This window comes from Vanellus vanellus, assembly GCF_965231255.1.
Source record: "Vanellus vanellus genome assembly, chromosome: 3".
In the NCBI taxonomy this organism is placed as follows: Eukaryota; Metazoa; Chordata; class Aves; order Charadriiformes; family Charadriidae; genus Vanellus; species Vanellus vanellus.
The window spans coordinates 125,725,003-125,748,774 of record NC_138907.1 but is presented as its reverse complement, the minus strand read 5'-3'; the positions used below and the strand labels follow the sequence as shown (position 1 = coordinate 125,748,774).

The following is a 23,772-nucleotide window of genomic DNA, read 5'->3' as shown; positions in this document are numbered from 1 at the left end:
CCTTCTCACCTTCTCCTTGGGAGCAATGCAAAATGAGGTGAAATAACGTGGATTATCTGTCCTTAAAGACCTGCAGCCGGTGTCAGAGCCCTGTCACACCCGGAGTCCAAGTCCTGCATGCTGGGTACAGTCCCCACACTGAACTATAGGTCTCCACCTATAGAAAGTACTTCTATTTAGTTAAGTCTAAAGTGTTGTTTGGAGGAGGAGGACTGCCCAGCCGCAAATCACAGCTCCAGATACCCCTCCCCATCCTTCCCATCCCCGGGGGGTGGGGGGGAGATCAAGATGCCCCAATGCCTTGGGACATCCAGATTCTTCCTCAACGCTGCAGGACGGAAGAATTTGTGCCGGGGAGGTGTTTCTCCCCGTAGCTCCTTGTTCCTCAGCCACCAGAGGGAGATGCTGCTCAAGGCCACAAAAGCTGACGCCTTGTCCCAGAGGCTGCGTGCCCATCCAGCGCCTGAGTTACGGGAGGAGAGGATGCACAGGACCGATTCTGCTGTGGCATCGCAGCTGGAAGCCAGAGGGAGCGAAATGGAGAGCTCTGGGATACCGGAGGTGGTGGACGCAGTGCCTGGAGGAATGTGGCCATAGCTGCAGAAGGCTCCTTCCACCTCCCCAGGTATCAGGATATGGGTAAAGTTTGGGAGCCCCTGCCAGGATCTCTCCAAGGTGGTATTGAGGGTCAGGAAGGGTGATATCCATCTGCAAATGTCCCACGGTGAGTTCAGGTCCAAAGGTAGGTGTGCAAGGGGAGCTGCCACCGACCGTGTTGGATGCGGCATGGGAACCTGCTGGTTTAGTAGGACCGGCTCCAGCTGTCACTACCATGATGCCACATCCTGATATTTGGTGGTGTATCCATGGAGCACAGCACGTGCGCCTGGGTGGGTGACATGGTCACTTCCCACTCAGGTCTGTCTTCACATCTACCCGTGGGGAGCAGAGGTCCCACAAAGTCCAGACTCTTGCTCCCTGTGGAGCAACGTCGCCCTGGGCCCAGTTCAAACCCTGGGTTTGAAGCTGCATGAGAAATTGCAGCTGGGGAAAAGCGTGGCAGAGGGGCAATAAACCAACCACTCGGGGGAACCAGCTGGTGTTTCCTCCCCATGTCCCAAACGCTTGAGGACACCCAAACAGACCCTCTGCTACTTCTTCAGTATTTCCCCTGAAGCTTTTTTCAGATACATTATCCTGAGCTGCACCTTAGGATCTGCCTGGCCTTGAGGGATGCTCATCACCAACATTCGCGCTTCAGCCACCTGCAGAAGGTCTGGAGTGAGGGATGTCTCCATCCCACCACATTTGGCCAGATGATCCTGTGCTCTGGCCTACACTGGAATGGAAGTGGAGAAGAGAAGGCTCCGGGGAGATCATATTGCGGCCTTCTAGTACCTAAAGGGGGTCTACAGGAGAGATGGGGAAGGAGTTTTACAAGGGCATGTAGTGATAGGACAAGGGGGGATGGCTTTAAACTGGAAGAGGGCAGATTTAGAATAGATATCAGGAAGAAAATTTTCACTGTGAGGGTGGTGAGCCCCTGGCGCAGGTTGCCCCGAGAAGCTGTGGCTGCCCCATCCCTGGAGGTGTTCAAGGCCAGGTTGGATAGAGAGGTGATTCTGACCCTCTACTCTACTCTGGTGAGACCCCACCTGGAGTACTGCATCCAGCTCTGAAGCTCCCAACATAAGAAGGACATGAGCCTGTTGGAGAGGGTCCAGAGGAGGGCCACGAATATGATCCGAGGGTTGGAGCACCTCTGCTATGAGGACAGGCTGAGAGAGTTGGGGTTGTTCAGCCTGGAGAAAAGAAGGCTCCGGGGAGACCTTATAGCGGCCTTCCAGTACCTAAAGGGCCTACAGGAGAGCTGAGGAGGACTTTTTACTGGGGCATGTAGTGATAGGATGAGGGGGAATGGCTTCAAACTGGAACAGGGGAGATTTAGATGAGATATAAGGAAGAAATTTTTCACTCTGAGGGTGGTGAGCCCCTGGCGCAGGTTGCCCAGAGAAGCTGTGGCTGCCCCATCCCTGGAGGTGTTCAAGGCCAGGTTGGACAGGGCTTAGAGCAACCTGGGCTGGTTGGACGTGTCCCTGCCCAGGGCAGGGGGATTGGAACTCAATGATCTTCAAGGTCCCTTCCAACCTAAACCATTTGATGATTCTATGATTTCTGCTCATTTGCCTTCTATGGGGCTTTTTTATTTGTTTTGTTTTATTTTTTAAGGAAACCCTTTCCAGCTCTTTAGAGAGGCAGAAGATCACGTCCCAGCCCAGGAGAGGGGAGGGCCGCCGATGAGAGACCTCATGTGCTGCGAAAGGGCGGCAAAGGGAGCGGAGAGCAGGAACCGACAGGGAATTTTGACAATGCGGGGAGTGACCCATGGCCTCCCAAGAACGGGCTGTCCCGCTCACCGCTGATCTGATAAATGGAGCCAACAGGCAGGAACGGAGGCTCCGTCCCTCCTGAAACAATACCCGGGTGAGGACCTCGGCTTGGGGACACGGCTGGCACCATACCCCTTGCCTTGTTGTTTTCAATGGGTCACTCTCGTCCCTCTTTCAAATCAAAGAAGGTGGGTTGGAAAGGTACCGGCAGGGCAGGAGGGTTGGCAGCGGCCCCGTCCTGGGATCTCGCCTTCCAGCAGCCACCATTTTTCCACCCCAGTTCCGAGCGCCGCCCGCGGGTGCCCCGTTTCGGGGTGGGTTTTACCCGTCGCACGGTGAAAAACGTTCCCTCCGCCTCCAAGGTGGTGAGCTAACCCAGGGAAGATTTACCCGGGAAAACATCTTTTCGCTTCCAAAAAATATTGAAAGCCAATACTTGGACATCACAGAAAATTGGAAGTATTTGCCCTGGGGTGGTTGTGATTGTTGTTTGCTTGGTTTTCCCAAGTTGAAACTTTTTTTTTTTCCCCTAATTAAACAGTTTTGGTGAGTCTCAAATCCCTTTTTGGTGCCGTTGCTGTAAATGGCTCGGCCCAGGCGGCACCTCTGTGCCCATCGCTCTGAGGCTGAACATTAACGCGGGGGGGGGGGGGAGGAGGGGGGGGAGAGGCGTTGCAGAGGGTAAACACGGCTAATCAGGACTTGCCTAATACGAGCGCCGACTTAACGAGAACCCAGGGACTGTGCTTCCTGCGCCGGATTTGGCTGGAGGAAAATGCTTTGTGCTCTCGATGCCGGGTTTGAGACAGCTCCGTTCCTTCCAACGCTCTTCCTCGACGGCCACGGGACGGGATGCGCCGCCGCGAGGGACCCATGAGGATCCAGGGATGCTGGAAGAGCCCGGCCAGATCCCGGGAGCTGAAGGATCCAGGGCTCGTTTTGTTCAAAGGGATGTGTTTAAAATAAAAGCGCTGTTTGTGCCTCGCTTTTTCCAAGCAAAGCCACCAAAGCCCACTCCCCTTAATGTCCTTCAGGCTCCCTGGGGAGATTCGGGGGGCTTTTTTAGGGACTCCCTTCAATAAATGACAGTGAAAGTGCCACTGCTCTGCCCCAGAGACTCAGCCGAATCGTCTCTCCGTCCATGTTGGGAAGCATCTGGTGGCTGCTCCTCCCCAGCCCCAGCTGGGATGGGGTTTGGGATAGGACAGGATGGGATGAGATGGGACAGAATGGGATGGGAAGGGATGGGATGAGATGGGACGGGATGGGATGGGGAGGGAGGGGATGGGGTGGGATGGGATGGAATGGGATGGGACGGGATGGGATGGGACGAGATGGCATGGGATGGGATGGGATGGGATGGCATGGCATGGGATGGGATGGGATGGGATGGGATGGGATGGGATGGGATGGGATGCAGTGGGGTGGGTTGGCATGGGATGGGACGGGATGAGACGGGATGGGATGGGATGGGATGGGATGGGATGGGATGCAGTGGGGTGGGTTGGCATGGGATGGGATGGGATGGGATAGGACAGAACAGGACAGGATGGGACGGGATGGGATGGGATGGGATGGGATGGGATGGGATGGGATGGGATGGGATGGGATGGGATAGGACAGAACAGGACAGGATGGGACGGGGCGGGATTGGATGGGATGGGATGGGGAGGGGAGGGTGCCCCACGCCTCTGGCCTCTCCCTGGTTAATGAGGAGGGAGATTTGGAGTTCAGTGCTGGGGGTGTGGGCTCAGGGGAGGAGGAAGGGAGCTGGGGGGTGGGTATCAGGGTCGGCATGGGGAAGTGGGTGCTGGGCCATGGACAGGCAATGAGTGAGGTCATGGCGTGGAGAGGTGGGCACAGGTGTGGGTGGGTGTCCAAATGTGCACAGTAGGTGGGTGCAGATGTGAGTGGGTGTCCAGATGTGAATGGTAGGTGGATGCAGATGTGGATGGGTATCCAGACATACACGGTAGGTGGACACAGGTGTGGGTGGGAGTCCAGACATGCACAGTAGGTGGGCACGGATGTAGGTGGGCATCCAGAGGTGCACGGTAGGTGGGTGCAGATGTGTGTGGGTACCCAGATGTGCACAGTAGGCGGGCACAGGTGTGGGTGGGTGTCTGGATGTGCATGGTAAGTGGGCGCAGAGGCAGGTGGGTGTCCAGACATGCATGGTAGGTGGGTGCAGACATGGGCGGGCATCCAGATGTGCCCGGTAGGTGGGCGCAGAGGCGGGTGGGTGTCCAGACATGCATGGTAGGTGGGTGCAGACATGGGTGGGCATCCAGATGTGCCCGGTAGGTGGGCGCAGAGGCGGGTGGGTGTCCAGACATGCATGGTAGGTGGGTGCAGACATGGGCGGGCATCCAGATGTGCCCGGTAGGTGGGGCGCAGAGGCGGGTGGGTGTCCAGATGTGCCCGGGGAAGGGCTGAAGCCACCGGCCAGCCCCCAGATGTGCACGCTAGGTGGGGCGCAGACGCCCGGCGGGTTGCCGGAGCCGCGCACCGCGGGCGGGCGCAGCCGCGTCCGGGCGGGCGGGGAGGCGGGTGCCGAGGCCGGTGGGTGCCTCCCCCGCTCCGTACTCCCGGCCGGCGGAGGGGCAGGCCCGCGCGTGGGGCGGCGGGGCGGAGGGGAGCGGGGCCGGGGGAGGGCGGAGGCGGCGCCTGCGCGGGGCCGTGGCGGAGCTGCGCGAAGTTGCGCGGGGGCCCGGGGAAGTTTGTAGCGGCGGAGGCGGCTCCGGCTCCGGCGGCGGCGGCGGCGGCGGCGGCTCCCGCTCCCCTCCCGGCGCGGCCATGGCCTTCCGCCGGCGGGCCAAGAGCCACCCGCTCTTCAGCCAGGAGTTCCTCATCCACAACCACGCCGACATCGGCTTCTGCCTGGTGCTCAGCGTCCTCATCGCCCTCATGTTCGAGGTGAGACATTCCACCCCCCCCCGGCCTGCCCCCACCTCCGCCTTACCCCCGGGGACACCCCCCCCCCCCCATCCCACCCGGGACCGGCGCTGTGTGTGTGTGTGTGTCCCACCCGTGTGCACCCCCCGATGGGGACGGGGCATCCCGGCTGCCCCCCCCCCCCCCCCTCCCCTTCTACCTCTTCTCCGAGGTGCTGCACCCCGGCGAGGTGACCCCATCCCTCTTGGGGTACGAGGATCCCCCTCCCCCCCGCCCCTGCGGTACCAAGTGCCGCCCCATTCATTCCCCATCTCCCGTCCCCCCCTAAAAATCCCCGTGGGGGCCCAGCCCGGTGCTGGTTTTTGGGGTGGCGCATCCTTTTGACACCCCCCCCCCCCCCCCCCCAGCCCTGCTCGGGGTCCTCAGCTGCGGAATGGGGAGCACATGGGGGGGGTGATGAACCCCCTTCTCCTGACAACCCACCGGCACCGCTGGGGACAGTCCCTGCCCCGCACCGCTTCCCGAGCGCCGGTGCGTCGGCCACATGCCGGGAGAAGTCAAGCCCTCATTCCCAACTATTGGAAATAAGAGTAGTGGGTTGTTTTTTTTTTTGCCTTTTTTTTTTTTTTTTTTAACGTTAGCCCTTTTCCAGGTGTTTTCTCCGCAGCCCACTGACCCCGCACCGTGGGATGAGCACCGGAGGCTTCTGGGCCTCCCGCAGATGCCAGAGGTTCCCCGGCCTTTTCCCATCCCGGCCATCCCGACCCGTGAGAAGTCATCCCCGGGCTCCTCCATGGCAAACCTTTGCCCAGCCAGGGTGGCCGGAGCCCTCCCCCCGCCCCCCTCCACCCTGGGAAGACCACTGTCGCCCCAACGCCATGCGGAGCCATGCCGGGAATGCCGCGTTCCCTCTCCTTTTCCCTCCCAGCTTGCTTTTTTTTTTTTTTTTTTTTTTTCTTTCCTCTCCTCTTTCAGGGAGGAGACAGGGGAGGGTTTGGAGGCCACCACCACCGTGCAGCTTTTGCTCGGGCTCCCGACACCCTACGCCGAAGAACCGCGGGCGGCTGCGAGCCGTGTTCATCGGCTCGGCCGGATCGGACCCCCCCTTCCCCTCCTCCCCGTCTTCCCCTTCTTCCCCCGCGCACAAACCCTCCCCTTCAGCGCAAGTGCCACGTTTCAAAGCAAATCCGGACGGGAAAGGGGTGGCCGGGGGGCCTGGCGGAGGAGGAAAGACTCCTTCTGTAGCAAATCGCAGGAGGAGGAAATCCATTTCCTTAATACCCTCCCGGTGGCAGCCCCCTTCTTTTTCTTCCCACCCCCCCTCCCCTTTTTTTTTTTTTTCTGCAAATGGATTGAATGAGCGAGTCGCTTCCAGCGCACAAAACCCTTTCGATGTGTTTGTGTGCCTATATACATATATATATATATTTATTTAAGGATTGGGGAGGTTTCAAAACTAACCCAAGAGGGCCAGCTGTATCCCGAAACCACATGCAAATGCTGCAAAGTTGGGCTGCAAGTTTCGTAGTTGTACTTTTTAAAAAAAAAAAAAAAAAAAAAAAAAAAGTCACTGAGGTTGCAGCTCTGTCAGGGTTTCTCCCCGCAGCTGGTTGGTTTTTTTCGGGGTGCTGGTGCCGATGGTTGCATACTGGGAACCCCGTCCTGGAGAGGTGGTACCTGGGCTCGCTGCTGCGAGGGCTTTTGGTTGACATGATGCTGTGAGGGCGGTTTTGAAATGCGATGGGATGAAACCCTGGTTTCCCCTGTGGAGGTGGTGGCAGGGAGAGTTTTACGGCATTTCTGTTTTGGTTTTTTTTTTTTATGTCTTTTAATTAAATCTCTCCCAGTTGCTGAGAGGCAGTGATTTCCTGCTGGTGCCACCACTCTCCCAGCAGACCTTGGGGAGACGATGCTCTCCGTGCTGGGGTGGCTTTTGATGCTCCTCCCTCTGCACCCACTCTGTAGCGTCTGCCCTTGTCTTCCCCTCGGCGTGGGGTTTGGGACAACTCTTCTGGTCCTTGTGGTTATTTTATTTTATTTATTCCTTCTACTTTTCCCCTAGAGGAGAAATTGGGCTCTGTTCTTCCCCAGCTCTCCAAACGATCCGTTTCCATTTGCACCACCTCTACGGTGAGGTTTGGGGACAGCTCAGATGTTTCTGTCTTTCCATGCCTTTTCGGTGCCTCCTCTGTGGTGGTGGGGAGGACATGTCACCATCCCTTCTCCTCCTCCTCTTCCTTGCCACCCTGCTTCCCACCCCGCTGCTGGGCTCCCACCTTCCCTGATGTCGGTGGCCACAGCCGAGCTCAGCCCCCCGAACTCGGTGGCCATGGCTGAGCTCGGGCTCAGCGGAAACGGCCGAATCCTGCTCACAATGGGCCGTTTCCTGGAGGGAAGGTTTCTCTGCGGAGGCACAAATGGGAATTTTAACCTTTTCCCAGGCGGCCCCCGGGAGTTGAGTGCTTGCTTGCTCCGGTACCGTGCTCGTGGTGATGCGTGAGGGGCTGCCAGGGGGTCTCCCCTTCCCAAAGCACGGCGCAAGGTACGCCTTGAGCATCCTTTTGGGCGCGCAACCTCTTTCCCCATCCAAACGGATCAGTGCGCTCCACCAGCCCGGTAATTTCTCCGCAGCAAGGAGCAGGTACCAGTCGCGACGGAGATACCGTTCGCATCTCGCTCGATGACCGGCTTCACTGCCGGCTGCACCGCTACCACAGTCCCGGCTCCAGGGAGGAAATTTGGGGGGCACAAAGCGTGGCATGGGGATGCTCAATGGTGTTATGGGTGCGTTGGACTTGATTATTCGAGTATTGCACGCGGTTTAGGTGATAATAGCATTGCTCAGGGAGGGAAGCCCGGGGTGTGGAGGGGGTCCCCCCCAAAAAAGAGGGGTCCTGAGCTGGGTGCTACGGGGTTTTCTGCCTTGCCAGCCAGCCCTAAGCCTTCAGGGTGTGAAAATAAACCTGGCACGCAACTGGGTGGTGCCAGGGAGGGATTTTGCTGTGTGTCTGTGGCTGCTTCGTCCACGAGCGAGCTGGAGCTCAGAAAGAAAAATCTCCCCCTATGTTTTTTTTTTTTTCTTGGGGGGGGGGGGTCAAAACCCATTTTAAATGACTGCGTATAGAAACGTGAAACAGGTGTTCTCCATCCTCGCGCTGAAATCGCTTTGCATATCTTTTTTTTTCCACCCCGTTTTGCAGAAAACTGAAGCCGAGGCCGGGCTGGGTTTAACCTGCAGCTGCCCGGTCACCTGTGTCCCCTCTGGGATGGCTCCTGCGCGTGGTGTCGGATCGATCAACCTCCATGCGGGTTGAATTTGGGGGAGACCTCGCTGGTTTGGGGGGGGTTCTCTATTAGCCGGGGGCTCCTGTCACAATCTCTGTAAGATGGGGAAGCTGAGGCTCAGTCTTATCTCTCCTTCATGCCCAGAACTGGTGCCACGAGCTCAGGGACAAAGCAGAGGACAGGTCCTGATGCTTACGCGTGGGGTGACGGTGATAAAGTTATAAAACATTATATTATAAGAGATGCCGTGCCCTTGCCGGGCTTCCCCCCGCGTGCAGAGCCGGGGCAGTGAGTCATGGTCTCCCAAACACCAGGTTGTGACACTGTCAAACGAAGGCGGCTGACGAATGAGCTGCTATTTCCAGGCTTCCTGCTAAATATACTTTCCCCTCCCCAGTCCCCTCCGTAGTACTCTGCAAAAATTAAGGCCTTCCCGTCGTTAACGAGGGAAAACAAACCGTGTTTCTGCCTCCCCCGGTCTTTGCCAGATGTGGGAACTGAGGCACGCGGGCGGCTTCAAGGCCGAACAATTGGGGGAGAATTGGGGGGGGGGGGGGGGGAGGGGGGGGGGAAGGGGAAAAAAGCAGAATTTCGTTCTGCTTTTAAAAAGGGAATAAACAGGGCGGTGATAATGGTATCGTGCTGTGTCTGTGGGAGCAGAGGGGCTGTGCCGCCCTCGGGAAGGGTTTTGTGTTGAAGCTGGCTGTTTACTTTTAAAGGCTTTGGTCCAAAGTTTGTTCTTTAGTTTACATATAGGGCCTGTGTCAATCCATACCGTGGATCAACAAGTTTTTCTTTCAATAAACACTGCGGCTGGTGGCGGGGGGAAACAATCCCTAAGTTGTGAGAAAAGCCTTCGGACAGCATTTTATCTTTAATTAGTTTGAGTTGTTTTTCAAGGCCTGGAAATATTTTTTCCCGGCTCAGGCTGCAGAAACTCCCCCAGCCTCCCCCGCCAGAGATTCGGAGCCGCTTCCTTCCTCCGAAACTCTTTTAACCCAGGCAGGACCGCGGGGATGACTGCGTGTCTGGGGCATCCCAGCCAGGGCGAAGGCGGCAACGGACCCTGTGTATCGCACCGAGCTGAGGCTTTCAGGAAGGGAACCGGGTGTCATAGAGCGACCTGGTACCTCTCTGCGAAAGATGCTTAAAAATTATCCCTCGCTCCTGAAAACATTAGGGCTTGAGGGTCGTGGAGGGTAGATTTTGGGGGGGAGAGGGGCTAAGCTGCCCACATTTGCGTGCTCAGGCGTATTTATTAAAAGCCGCTTGCATGCCTGTGAAAGTGGAATTGGGATTTTGCTTTGGACTCTTACAGTGTTTTGTAGTGGGGAAAAAAACAGTGTCTTCTAAAAAGGAGCGGGGGGGGGGGAGCTTTGCTGCTTTGTATTAGGCTTCAGGCTAGCCGGGGTGTGTATTTTTTCCAGTCACTGCATTTATTAGGAAATAGATGCATTATCCTGGTGGGATTGTTTGGGCTTTATCCATCGCCCTGCCATGGAGGGCTGTGAGGTGGATGCGCTGATTTGATGTTCGGCCGCGTTGCTCCATGCGACACAGCCCAAATCCTGTCCCGGCTGCTCTGAGCATCGCGGGAAACGGTGCTCCTGATGGATTCATCGGGTTTTGCCTCTTCACCATCCGGCTGCCCTTTGGTCCTCGGGTTAGTGTCATTAATCACCAGAAACCCACTTGCTGCTGAGCATGCTGTTCTCACTGTGTGGCTGTAGAGAGCCCCCAGGACAACTGCTTCCCAAATTTAGCTGGTTCAGGCACATCCCTCATGCCAGGCGGGGAGAGGAGCATCTCCCTCACTGCCTTGGGCAGTGGCGGGTTGCATAGAGGTGCCCTTAATGCAGGGCAGGGACCAAACGAGGAATATACAGCTTTTCCTATATGGTCCCCGGTCAGCCCATCACATGCAGACAAATCCCTCTCCCACCTATAGAAATCCTTACCCGAGTCATGGTGATGCTCTGTAGGATTTGGACTTCTGGCTGCCTTGAGAAAAGGCTGGAGATAACAGGGGAAAACCAAAGAAGCAGGTTGAGGAGGTGACCTCACAGCATAACCAAACAAATACAATAATACCTGGAGAGGCCCAATTCTGCCCCTCGCCGGGGCAGTTTTGCGGCAGCTCCGGTTCTACTCGCTGCCCCGCGGGGCAGGAGCGTGCCTGGTGCTTCCTTTCCCGTACCAGCATCTTGTGTCAGAGCGAACAGGCGGCGAGCGTCTTGTGCCTCTGAATAATCCTCACGTTGCTCTTCCCGTTACAAACTTATCCTTTCTCTTGCTGCCTGTGAAACGCTCAGTGTAAGCTCTAGAGCTTTGCCATCCCCGGTGCTCCTGCCCGAGGTGAGGAGACCTGGTTTCTGCCTTGCAGGGGAGCTGGAGGTGGCATTGCTGGAGGTCATGGTTCAGGTCTTCCCTGTTTTCCAGGAGGTTTCAGCTGCTCGGTGGTGCTTCTGTCTCTATACACTACGCAGGGCTGTGTAGCAGTAGGTGCACCACAGGTGCTCCAAGTTGATACGGTGGAGGAGATGGTGTGGGGGTTATGGCTACAGTGTGGGATTTTGGAGATTATGTTCACCTGATGGAGTTCAGTTATGACCTCGGTCAAGTCACCTGTCCCTCTGTGCCCGCTGGTAAGGAGCGTGTTGTGAGCAATGGCAAAAAGACGCGCATCCCTCCGTGGACATGCAGGGTGTCCTTCACCTTCAAGGCTGGAGGGATGTAACCAGTGTCTGGCTGAAGGTGGTTTGTCCCATGTGTTTCATGTTCCATCTGCCTCGGCTGCTGGAAACCACAACTCTTTTCCTATCTGAACTGAGATGTCCTTGCAGTGGTGGCAAGGAGGCGGAGGTGACCCGGCCAAGGGTGTGCGGCACAATCAGGACCCTGGTGGCCTTGCGGGTGGTGAGTCTCGGAGGACAGAGCTAAGCTGGACGATAAGTACGTTGTTCTGGGTTTCTTGTGTAACTGCAGCAAGGAAAGATGGAGGTATAAGCGCTCACAAAATGAGATGCAACCAGTGCGGTGCGACCCATCTTTTGAGCCCTTGGAAAGCCCAGGGACCCACCTCTGAAAACGCTGCCTTGGCCATTAAAGTCCTGCTGGTGCCCACAGGTGAACGTGTGCAGGGTCTGCACCAGGGTGAAGGATGAAATCCTGCACAAATTCATATATTTCTATGGCCAGTGTGAACAATTCCCAACCAGGAAAAAGGAATGCCTTTGATGCCCAAGGGGAGACCTTCCCTCCATGTAAGGTCTGTGAGATGTCCAGAGGTGGATAGGGAGGTTCAAATTTGGCTGATGGTGTGTGCCTGGGCTTCCCCATCCACCAGGTGGAGAAGAGAGGCAGTTCGTTTTTGGAAGTTGGTCAGTCAGGAGCCTGCCTGCGTCCAGGAGGTTACATTTTCCTTAGGCTGTAAAACATTTTACGCAGGCTTTAGCAAACAACCCGCTACCTCTCTGTAACGAAAGGTGGAGGGGTGAAGGAGTGCGGAGGTGGCTCCCGAATCTGCTGGTGGTCCTCTGGCCCGTGGAAAGCAAAGGCAAGTGTGGAGATAGGACAAAGCTGATCCTCGAGTAGATGGAGGAAACCTTCCTACCAGGCCCTCTAGCAAAGAAGATAAGGAGAGTCCTTGCAAACCGTGCTGGGGCTGAGCGCTGTGTGGGCATTGCTCCCTACCCCAGAGATGCTCCGGGATCGTTTTCTCAGACCTGCAAGTCTGGCTTATGGTCCCTCCAGCAGGTTAGGAGAGTTCATCTGCAGATAATGCCTTGTTTCCAGCTGTTTACACCTCTGGATATCAGCCAGGTACTCGAGTAGGATGTAAATCCTTCAGTGCTTGCTGCCATTGGCACATCCATGACACGGCCGCCCATCCCTGCGGCATCACAGCCACCGCTGGGTTCGTGCATTTGTTTCACGCCCTGTGAAAGCTGACGAAGTCTGGATGTAAAGTCCAGGTCCCAGTCACGCTGTACCGCTCTGGGATGAAGCAACTTTGCTTTCCTAGCCAGCAAGGTTTCCAAGAGCCAGAAGTGTCTCCGTAAGCCAGCATGAGGCCAGGCGATGCGCTTTTTCCATTACCGACCCAAACTCAGCCCGTGATCTCCCTCAGCAGAGTGATTCTCGCATCTACTCCACAAGCAGAGCACAACATGTGGGATTCCTTTTTTTAAGGGGGGGGGGGGGGGGGGAGAGAAAAAAAGGTAATAATAATCCCCAAACATGAAAACACACCGCGGAGTTTGCTTTCCCCCAGCCAAGGCTGCAAGAGGATGGGCAGCGCTGCCTGCGCCAGCAGAGCGGAGCCGCTGGCTGGTTGCTCAATGCTCGTAGGGGCGGGATGGGAACACTTGGCAAAGCCCCTGTCTCATCCCCCGGCCACCACAGCTACGTCCCGCAAGACGTGAAGCAATATTTCCAGCCGGGTTTTTAATAGCCTGCGGCTCCGAAACGGTTGCAGCGATGTCTGTGTGAAATGCAGCTCGTCTCCATCGGCGTTCGACGGGCACGGGATTTTTTGGGGCTGGTTGCGTATGAGGCCAGGCGCTTGCGAAGTATTGGAGGGGTGGCTGAGGAGCCATCGGAAAGGTAAAAAATCTCTGTGACCTGCTGCCGGTGTGGGGTTGGACGGGGTGAAGTCATGTTTAGTGTCGGACGTTTGCGCACCGGGTTCTGCTGTGGCCATGACTTGCGGGTGACATTGGTTTTGGAGATGCTCCTTTGGGGCGTCCTGCAGATGCTCTGGGATGGGATGCTCTGCCCCAACCCCACAAAGCCTGCTTCACTGCTGGGGAGGGTCATCCCCTTGAATTAAAAGCAGTGAATGAAGTGCAAGCAGCACAGCCCTGGTGTGCAGGGGGCCTGGTGCCTCATCCCAGGCTTTTCTTCCACCTCTGTGGACCAGCCTGTGATGCTGGACACGCGGCTGGGATCTCATGCGTGGCCAGCACAAGGTTCAGCTCTTTTGCCAAAGCTGCTTTTCCCCTGCCCTGTGGGACCCTCCTGAGCACCTGCCTGGTCTCTAAATGGGTCTGGCCTCACCGGTCCCATGGCTGCTCTTACTGGAAGAGTATCCGCAAAGATGCGGGGGCTAAATCTATGCGTAGCCTGTGGGGCTTTGAAGCCAATGAGCTTCCTCAGGTGAGGATATTGTCATTTCTACCCAGGCTGGGCTCCTGGAACGGCGGCCCAGAGCAGATGGGAATGAGGAATGGTATTCATTAGTGCAAACGGCCCACTGGGACAGACTCCTGGTGTCCCCTGAGCAGCGGGTTGCATGTGATGATGGTCCATGCCACTGGAGGGATGCTCATCCTCGAGGGGAAGTGGGGAGCTTCCCCCGTCAGGCTGGCTGGTGGCTTTTACAGCTGCATTGCTTTTCCAGGTTTCTCCCTCTTTTTTTTCCACCCCTTTCTCCTTCCCAAATCCCAAGTTCCTATTGGCAAACCTCTCCCCTGGCAATCTCCTTGCTGAAAGGCGTTTCTGAGTGAAGCTGGTGCCTGCATATCTCCCTGGATGATGTGCCTTTCCCAGCGTGGTAGGAAAGGGGAATAAATGGTGGCAGAGGAATGGATTCAACGACTGATTTGCTTTTTTTTCCCCCCTCTGTGTGTCTTTGACAGGTCACAGCCAAGACTGCCTTCCTGTTTATCTTACCTCAGTACAACGTTAGCGTGCCTACAGCAGGTAAGAGATGCTTCTGCCGCTGACACCCCAAGGGGAGGGTCAAGTAGTGGTCTACCCCAAACGCTTGCTGCCGGCTGGCCTGGGCTCACCCTCTACTGATGCACAGGCCCTTGTTTGGTAGTAAAAGAGCTTTTAAAAATAAGAAATGAGCGGGGAAAAACAAAGTTTGAGTGGTTCAGAGCCTGCTGATCCTGTCTGCCAGCCCTCGTGCTGCTGGGGTTGGGAAGAAATATTTTCCAGGGGGTTTTAGGGCTTCCTCTTCTGTTTCATAGAATCATAGAATGGTTTAGGTTGGAAGGGACATTGAAGGTCATCCAGTTCCAACCCCCCTGCCATAGGCAGGGACACCTCCCACCAGCCCAGGTTGTTCAAAGCCCCATCCAACCTGGCCTTGAACAGCTCCAGGGACAGGGCAGCCACAGCTTCTCTGGGCAACCTGGGCCAGGGGCTCACCACCCTCGGAGTGAAAAATTTCTTCCTAATATCTAATCTAAATATCCTCTCTTTCAATTTAAAACTGTTTCCCCTCATCCTATCACTACATGCCCCGGTAAAAAGTCCCTCCCCAGCTCTCCTGTAGCCCCTTTAGGTACTGGAAGGCTAAAAGAAGGTCACCCCGGAGCCTTCTCTTCTCCAGGCTAAACAACCCCAACTCTCTCAGCCTGTCCTCATAGCAGAGGTGCTCCATCCCTCAGATCATCTTTGTGGCCTCCTCTGGATGCACTCCAACAGGTCCAGGTCTTTCCTATGTTGGGAGCTCCAGAGCTGGATGCAGTGGGGTCTCACCAGAGTAGAGCAGAGGGGCAGAATCACCTCCTTTGACCTGCTGGGCACACTTCTGATGCAGCCCAGGATATGGTTGGCCTTCTGGGCTGCGATCGCACACTGCTGGCTCATGTTGAGCTTCTCGTCAATCAGCACCCCCAGGTCCTTCTCCTCAGGGCTGCTCTCCAGCCATTCTTCTCCCAGCCTGGACTTGTGCTTGGGATTGCCCCGACCCAGATGTAGGACTTTGCACTTGGCCTTGTTGAACTTCATGAGGTTTGCACAGGCCCACCTCTCCAGCCTGTCCAGGTCCCTCTGGATGGTATCCCTCCCCTCCAGCGTGTCTACCTCGCCACACAGCTTGGTATCATCTGCAAACTTGCTGAGGGTGCACTTGACCCCACTGTCCATGTCACCAACAAAGATGTTGAACAGCATGGGTCCCAGTACCAACCCCTAAGGAACACCACTCATCACTGGCCTCCACTTGGACATCGTGCCATTGACCACAAATCTTTGCATGCGACCATCCAGCCAGTTTTAGGTTTTCCTCTCCTGTGTCTACCATGCTCAGGCCACTTTGTGTGCTCTGCAGGGTGAGGATCCTCCTCCAAGCCTGGTCAGGCAAGATCAAATTGCCTGATTGCATGCCCAGAGTGGCTCTGTGCCCTGCCTAGGGGCAGGAGGGATTTAGCTCTTTTGCTAAGCAGCAGGAGCTGCGCAGATAATTCCCATCTCGCTTTATTTATTGAGGATGGCACAAGGTGAGGGTGCAGAGATGCATATGGTGCAGCAGCATCCCTGCTCCAGGCAGCTGATGGTCCTGATGCACATGGAGAGTAATTCAAGGAGGCTCTGAGCTGGTGCAGGTCCGAGCCCCGTGGTGCAGAGGACGTGTCCCAGCTCCCAGCCAGGAGGTAGCTGGAGGCTCCGTCCCTGTTTGTATTTTGGCTGCTAGTTGCTACCTTCCTAGCTGGCAGCGATCTGGGCACTGGCATGGGGGCAGCAGGAGGTGGTTTGGATAAAGTCCTGGGCTCAGAGCGAGCCAAACGCCTAGGGCACGGAGCATGGCTTGGTGGCAGAAAACTGCAGTTAATTAGAAGTGTTTGAGTAATCATCCAAGGGAAGAGCTGGGGTTGTTGGGATTAGTGAAACCAGGATGAGGCAGACGAGCGGAAGATAAAAGGTCTGCCCTTAAAACCTTTGAATGCCATGGTTGAAGAAATCTTCCAGCTTCCAGATTAAATTGTGGTCCGTGCTCCCCTATGGCACAGTCCAGACAACTTCCGCTGCCTTTGTGTTAAGTGATTTATTCTTTCCTGCTACCAGAAATCTCCAGGGGGGGCTCAAAACCTTCTCGCCAGCATCAGGTATTGGGGTATCAATATAGGGCATGAGCTACCGGAGGCCGTGGGGAGAGAGACCTTGGTGCAGCGAGCTTGCTTGGATGGAGGGTTTTTGCTCACCTGAATTTTTCCAAGGCTCTTCCACATCCCTCGCAACACGGATGCCATTGCCCATCAGTCGGCAGATCTCGCTCTCATCTCCTGTGTTCAACGCACGCACAGCTCCCGCTAGAGCAGCTTCCGAAATGCCCTAGAGAGAGGAGAGGAGGCAGAGCAGTCACACGCAGCGTAATGTTATTTTCTTCAGGCTTGCAATTCTTTTATCTTATACCGGGGTTATGAGCTCTGTGGTACGGGCAATGTTTTTACCTCTTGAGTTTGCGCTGCACCCAGCCGAGGGGCTCCTCAGGACCAAGTGCTTTCACATCCTTAGGCCAGGTGTTTTCATAAAGCCTGCTCAAACCTTATTCATGTACCTCAAACCTTAGAAATCTGGACTGAAGCTTTGTTTGAGGGTAAACAGGGTCGGTGACAGACAAGTCACTTCCCAGCATCGATATTAGGAGAGGATGGTCAGGATCGGGGTCAAGGAGAGCGGCAGCTGAGGGGAGGGCTTTCTGCAGCGTGCCACAAGGACAGCAGCTTCCCCAACTCTGCTTCTTCCCCATAAGCCCCAGGGCAGCAAATAGTTGCCTAAATGCAGACGTCTGGGGTGTTTTGGGTGCTGTTGGGTCTCCTGTTGCTCTGAAAGAGCAGGACCTCCCATGGGTCCTATTTCTCATCCGCCAGCCCCAAGCCGCTGTCTTGGATCTCTTAATAGCACAAGGCATCTGTATTTAGGAAGCTGAATCCTGCTCCAGCAGCTTTCCGGGGTGAGTGGGAGAGACCGGGTGTTGGATGATAACTGGGGGAGGGTGGAAATCCCGTCCCTATGCCCTAATGCTCCCAGCGGGGTGTCCCTGAAGGTGAGAGCAAGCTCTGCCTGCCCATCACCTGCTTCAGCGCTGCCTCCATGTCTTCATCCTTGATAAATTCCCATCTCTGTCCCCAGCCCCTCACCTCTGGCAGGAGAAGCTTGAAGTGCCCTGATTGTCACCTCCCTTGACGTGTGTAACTATTCAAGGGGAAACCATCCGCCCTCTGCCAATTAACTGACCCAGGCTAGAGCCCTTTTTCCCAGCCCTGTGGCCACTGGCACAGTCATGATCTCTTTCTGCCTCCATTTCTCTATTGGCCCCATCCAAGCTGCATGTTGGGAATAGCCCCCCCCGAACTTCCACTAACCCTTAAACCCTGGAAATTGTTTGGGTTGTGAGCATTTGACCCACCATTTGGTCTCTTTGCAGATGGGGAGCTGGTCCAGTATCACTATGGGTTGAAGGATCTGGTCACCATCCTCTTCTACATCTTCATCGCCATCATCCTGCATGCGGTGGTGCAGGAGTATGCTCTGGACGTGAGTGCTGTTCAGCATCTCAACTCACCCAAATATCTCAAATACCTTGGGGACATGTGGTCCTGCTGCAATTTAATGCCACTCGGGGGGTAGTATGGGGTTTGGGGTGGTCATGAGTGAGCCTTCATCTCTGGGGGCTGCTTGGGATGGGAAGGAGGAGGAGAAGGGAGGGTTGTTGACCCATTGGCTCATGTTTTCCTTTTCCTTTTCTCTCCCTCTGCTCCTTCCCAGAAAATCAACAGGCGTCTCCATCTCTCCAAGGTCAAACACAGCAAGTTCAATGAATCAGGACAGCTGGTTGCCTTCCACCTCACCTCCATGGTTTGGTGCTTGTACGTCGTGGTGACGGTAAGGCATGGGGCTGGCTGGGCTTTGGGTTCCCTGGGGTGGGATTTGGAGTTTCTGGAGCGCAAAACCCCAACGGCAGCAGAGGAGACTCCCCAGCCAGCCCCTGGGCCAAGATGGGCACATTTCAGCAAATTTAGTTTACAGGTATGGTGGGTCTTTCCAGCCATGGAGTGAGGGTAGTTTCAGGACATCCTTCTTCTGCTTCATGCAAGACACAAGCAACTGGGCTGTAAAAAGTTTTCGGAGCTGGACCCCCGAAATCCTGCCTGGCCCTGTCATCTCCATCCTCTGCTCCGGGACCTGCCTTCTTTCTCAGTCTTATTTTCCTCCTTATTTGTGTTCAGTGCCTTGGGGTTTTCGGATGCCCTCTACAGGGACATGGGGTGAAAGGGCAGATGTTTGTGATCCTTCTCTCTGTGATCCCTCTCTTGTTGAGCTGGCGGTGAGGGGAATGCTGAGAGCAGGGGAACCATGCCATGCCTTGGGTTGCATTGGGGATGTCTCAACCCATAACCGCTGGGATAAAATTGGAAGTGGGAATATTTCATTTTGAGGAGGAATGGGGAGGGAGGAACAGGCAGCGGTGGAGAGATACAGTGTGAAGTGATGATGATGCTTTGCTAGCAGTGGCTGTTGGGGTCCAGCTGTGGTCCCCGGCGACGCTGAGGATGGATGCTCAGGGGCAGGTCCCCTCACTGCTGCTTGGAGGGTCCTGCCAGCCCTCCTTAGAGGGCTACTACCCCCTCCAGGCCAGCATTTCTGGGGATCTGCTGGCACTGCTTCTGACCCCATAGGGCTGCAGGGAGGGAAGCTGGTTTTGGGCTGCTCTTGCCCAGTGCCAGATCCGTCCCTGTTGGCTCTGAGGCTGAAGCCTGCTGTGCAACGCCACGTTGCCACAGAGAGCCCTCGAAACACTCCACATGTGCAGAGTAGGTCACTCTTTGCAGTGCTTGCACTTTCCCTGGTCTCCCCCAACCGAAAAAAGGGCTTAGGGTGGACAGAGCATGAGCAACGGTGACAGGTCCTGGGCAAGATGACTTCTCCGCACCAACATCTCTTTGCAAAGCCCAGTGCAGCACCCCCATGGCAGGAGCTGTGCAGGGAGTCCCATCCTGGAATCTGCCCTGCAATCCTAAGGCGAGAGGCTGTAGGGGAAGGCAGGCAGGTGGAAAGTTAGACTATGCAATGCATATTAAATGATTTTTGTAGGTGTTTTCTGTTCCCATTTCTCTTCAGAAGTACTTTTTTTTGCTTAAGTGATACTTGGGCTGGAAATGCTGGTGGGGAAGAAGCACCCCCAAACCATGCACACGGTTGCTTGTAGCTGTGCTACTGTCATCTCGCCCCCACGCCTCCAGAGCATCCCTCTTGCATTGCCCAGACCCCAAAACATCCTGTCCTCAACTTGGGGCCCTCTGGGCAACCGAGCAAGCAGCCTTCAACCCCCAAATACAGGGACTTCATGAAACTTGATCAGTGTGCTAGAGACCCCTGAATGTGGCTGAGCTTCAGAGGGCTCAGTCCTGGCTTGTGCAGGGAACACGGTTTTTGTTGCAGGTTGAAAGGACTCAGGTGTCATCCTCAGTTCCTAATTTCGCTGTAGCTTTAGCCTGCCCCATCGTAACCACGCGCTTTGTGTTTCTTTTGCTGAAGGCTTGCATCTTTTCTCTTTTCAGGAAGGATACATATCAAACCCCCGGAGTTTGTGGGAAAACTACCCGCATGTTTATCTTCCGTAAGCACTCGCAAAAGCATTTTGTTCTCGGGCTGACCGCTTCCTTCCTCTATATGGTTTTCCCTGCGGCTGGGAGCAGGGTGCTGACAGCACAGCACCCTTTGCACGCACCCTGCTGCAACGATGCCGCAGCAAGATCCCGGGGGATGGTGGACATGTCATTTATGGCCTCAGGGAGGGTGTTCCCAGAGGATTTCCTCCATGAGGAAGGTCCTGTGGGCTTGGTCACTCATCCTGGCTGGTTCCTGCCTGCATCACCTTGGGCAAGTTGCTTTGCTGGTTTATTTTTCACAGTAGAACTGAAGTGGTGGATAATCCTCCCTTCTTGGGTTTTTGCAAGAGTGTGGTTAGCTGAGAGCATGGAGACCGCAGCACAACTCCAGGCACGGCTAGCTCAGCTCAACATATCATTTCAGCCCAGAAATGATGCCTCCAAAACCCCGTGGCTTCCAAGCGGTGGAGGGATTGCCTGGTGCTGTGCGGCTGGGCACTTGCCCTGGTGCCTGGGTCCCTGGGGTCCCTGCCGTGCCCTGGGCTGGCTCATGTGGCTTGTCCCTGTGTTTCAGGTTCCAGGTGAAGTTTTTCTACCTATGCCAGCTGGCATACTGGCTGCACGCCCTGCCGGAGCTCTACTTCCAAAAAGTTCGCAAGGTGAGAGCTGGGTGGGTGCTCCCATGTGCCTTGAGGATGCTTGAGGCGGTTTGCCCACCGGCTTTGGGGAAAAGCAAGCTTTGGGAGAGGGTGGGCGAAGAGGGGCGAGGGGTTAATGCAACTTTCTGCTCCTGCCAGGAGGAGATTCCCCGCCAGCTGCGGTGCATCGCGCTCTACCTGGTACACATCGCTGGCGCATACCTCCTCAAGTGAGTCCGTGTCCTCGGCATCCCATCCTGTGCTGCGGATGGGGCTGAGCAGGTCCTTTCGCAGTGCGAGTCACTCGGGAAGCCTCAGCGGGGCGGGGGGCTTGAAGGGAATAATGGCGAGTGTGTAAAAAGCAGATGGTCTTGAAGTTGACCTCCCGACTGCGGGCCCTTAGTCAAACAGTTTTCACAGACCCACAGCTGATTTTTGAAGGACGTCAGCAATGTTACATGATACACGGGCGGTCATTCTTCATAGAATGTTGTAAAGCAAAAGTTAACCAGGGACCCAAAATGCAGGCTGATGGGTGCATCTCCCCTGGCTGGGGTGCTCTCCCAGCACGGCATGGGTGAGCAAGCTCTTATCCTCCCTCTGAGTGTGCGCACAGAGCAGCAATGCCAGTGGTTAGGGCTTTGTGTCGGACCCATCCCAGCTCTGCTACTGGTTTGGCCTGCTTTGATGTCTTGGGGACAGGGATTCCCCCATCATAATCCTACCATTGCTGCTGCCGAGTGGTCCAGCTTTGGGCTGGTGCTTGCTGCAGCTCAGGGATGGCAGGGGAGATGCTGTTGCTGGATATGAAGGACCAAGTTTGGCCTGCCCAGTGATGCTTTTTTTTCTTCTCTTACCTCCTAGTTTAACCCGCTTGGGACTGATCCTCTTGCTGTTGCAGTACTTAGCCGAATTTTTCTTCCACATGGCCCGGCTGGTCTACTTCACTGATGAGAACAACGAGAAGCTGTAAGCAGGCGAGCTGGCCACGGCTTCCATCCTCTGGTGCCCAGGAGAGCCGTTGGCGTGACGGGGGGCTCGCTCTCACCTTCCAGCTCAGCTCTGGAGGCTGCTCCTGCCGACACCTCTGCTTGCCATCCCGCAGGTTTAACGTGTGGGCTGTCGTGTTCGTGGTCACCAGGCTCTTCACCCTCACCTTGTACATCCTGGTCATCGGTTTCGGGCTGCCACGGGTGGAGAACCAGGCCCTTGACCCAGAGAGAGGGAACTTCTTCAGCTTTCTCTTCAACAATATCCTCTTCAGGTAGGAATATTCCCTATCGTATCTACCACCCTTTTTTTTTTTTTTTTTAATGCATCCTTTCACATGAAAACTGAATTGTGAAACCTGTCCTGTATGTTCCTTGGTTTTGTTATCCCAGAGTTGTTTTTGCTGAGCTCAGAAATGCCAGTGGGGATCTGATTTAGGTTCCCTTTAGGGAAGGTCCTAGCGAGCTGGGAGGGTGTGGAGGGAGCGAGGAGGGGTTAAAGCCTGTGGAGCATCGACGGGAGGGAGAAGCCAGCAAACAAGTTGCAAATTGAGTGAAGTTATAAAGCACGAGCCTATCTCAGAGAAAGACTTGCAGGCTTGCCCTTCTGCACCCATAACCGCTCTTACAGGGATGTGGTCAATGAAAAGGCGTTTTCCCTTCTGCTTGGACATGTTTTGCTGCCTGTTAACATGGGGAGCAGGGGATGGGATGGGTTCCTCATGCCTTACAGTCTGTCTGTCAAGACTGGCAGCCTTTCTCACCCATACAGCAGCTATAGGTTCAGTTCAGAAGTTGCTAGGACAGGTTCCTGGTCATTCCCAAGCTTTATGGAGCTGTGGACTGCTGGCATGCCTGAGGATTTGTGGGACATTCTTAGCTCCCTTCCAAACACATCCACCTTTTAGTTGTACAGAGCAGCTGGGGACGTCTTACCTTGACCATGCAGACTGTGGTTTGGGCAGTGCTGCTTGGGATGATCCTATTTGTCCATTCCTGCCCTAAAGTCTTGAGTGCCACCAAAGCCCTGAGATCTTTGTAGGGAGGAGGGAAAGGGGAATGGCCCTGAGGTCAGGAGATGGCAGAAAACAGAGATGGTGGCTGGAGGGATGGCGCACGCCTCCGGTGCAGCCACCCAGGGGGACCTCAGCCACCGGCCCCAGTGTGGGTGGAAGGCTGGGCCGGTGGTGGCTTTGCTCCTCTGTTCTCAGCCTGCCTCTTCTCCGCCCCTACCAGAATGAGTGTGCTGCTGTTGGTGTGCCTCTTCCAGGCCTCAGTGATGTGGCGCTTCATCCACTTCCAGCTGCGGCGCTGGCGGGAGTACTGGAATGAGCAGAGCAGTCGGAAGCGAGCCGCTGCCGGCGCCAAGCAGCAAGCCAAGCCGCTCAAGAGGGACTCGGGTGAGTGCCAGGGATGGCATGCCATGGGGTGGCATCATGGGAGGCATCAATCCTGTGGTTCAGCATCCCCTCGGACAGGCTGCCGCACATACAGGTGACGCTGTGGCGGTGCCTCTGGCTCTGTGCTGAGCCCAGGAGGTCCCCAGCAGCTTTGTGCCATGGTGGGGGTTTTCCCCACATCTGTGAGCCAGCCTCAAAATGGTTAAGGTTTTGGCCTGTGCAAGGGACAAAGATTTCTCTCTCCATTCCCAGGTTACCATGAAAATGGAGTGGTGAAAGCTGAGAATGGCACCTCACCGCGAACCAAGAAACTGAAATCACCGTAGAAGCAAAGGCTCGTCTCCTGGGGAGGAGGGCGAGATACCGGGACTAAGAAGCAGCCCCTCCGCCTGGTCCTCCCGAGCGTCGTCTTGAACGGCTTGGAAACCGGTCATCTTCCCAAGGTGTCTCTCGCTCTCCTCCCTTCCTTTCTTGCTCTCTTGAACCATTTGCAATAAAACCAAAAAGGTCCCTTTCCCCTGCTCCCTTCCCCTCATAGGAGCCTTTTCCATCCCTCCTGGTTTTGCCTTCCTCTGTTTCATCATAAATCAGCGTGCAATCTTTTTTCTTTTCTATTTTAGTGTTTGGTTATTTTGGGTTATTGTTACAAATACATCGTAGATGGTTCCAAATAATCCTTTTTCCTTCTACAGCATGTTCCTCCCCTCTCTCCATGGTGCTTCCCTGAGCCCCGGGGTCAGGGCCATGGCAGCCTGAAGGCACCACGTATCTGTTACAGGAACAGGCTCCTGGGGGATTGTGCTGGGGCACTGTGACCCTGAGGCTCAGGG

General features: G+C 55.6%; 1 protein-coding gene across 1 annotated transcript; it reads left to right on the top strand.

The window, feature by feature from the left end:
* Positions 1-5,130: 5,130 nt before the first annotated feature.
* On the top strand, positions 5,131-23,268 carry TRAM2 (translocation associated membrane protein 2; the record flags this gene model as incomplete). Its single annotated transcript, XM_082480555.1, has 11 exons — positions 5,131-5,306; positions 14,210-14,273; positions 17,731-17,840; positions 18,072-18,188; positions 19,865-19,923; positions 20,490-20,574; positions 20,713-20,783; positions 21,418-21,522; positions 21,659-21,817; positions 22,779-22,942; positions 23,195-23,268. The coding sequence occupies exons 1-11, from the start codon at positions 5,187-5,189 to the stop codon at positions 23,266-23,268; spliced, it is 1,128 nt and encodes a 375-aa protein (XP_082336681.1). The 5' UTR covers positions 5,131-5,186.
* Positions 23,269-23,772: the final 504 nt, after the last annotated feature.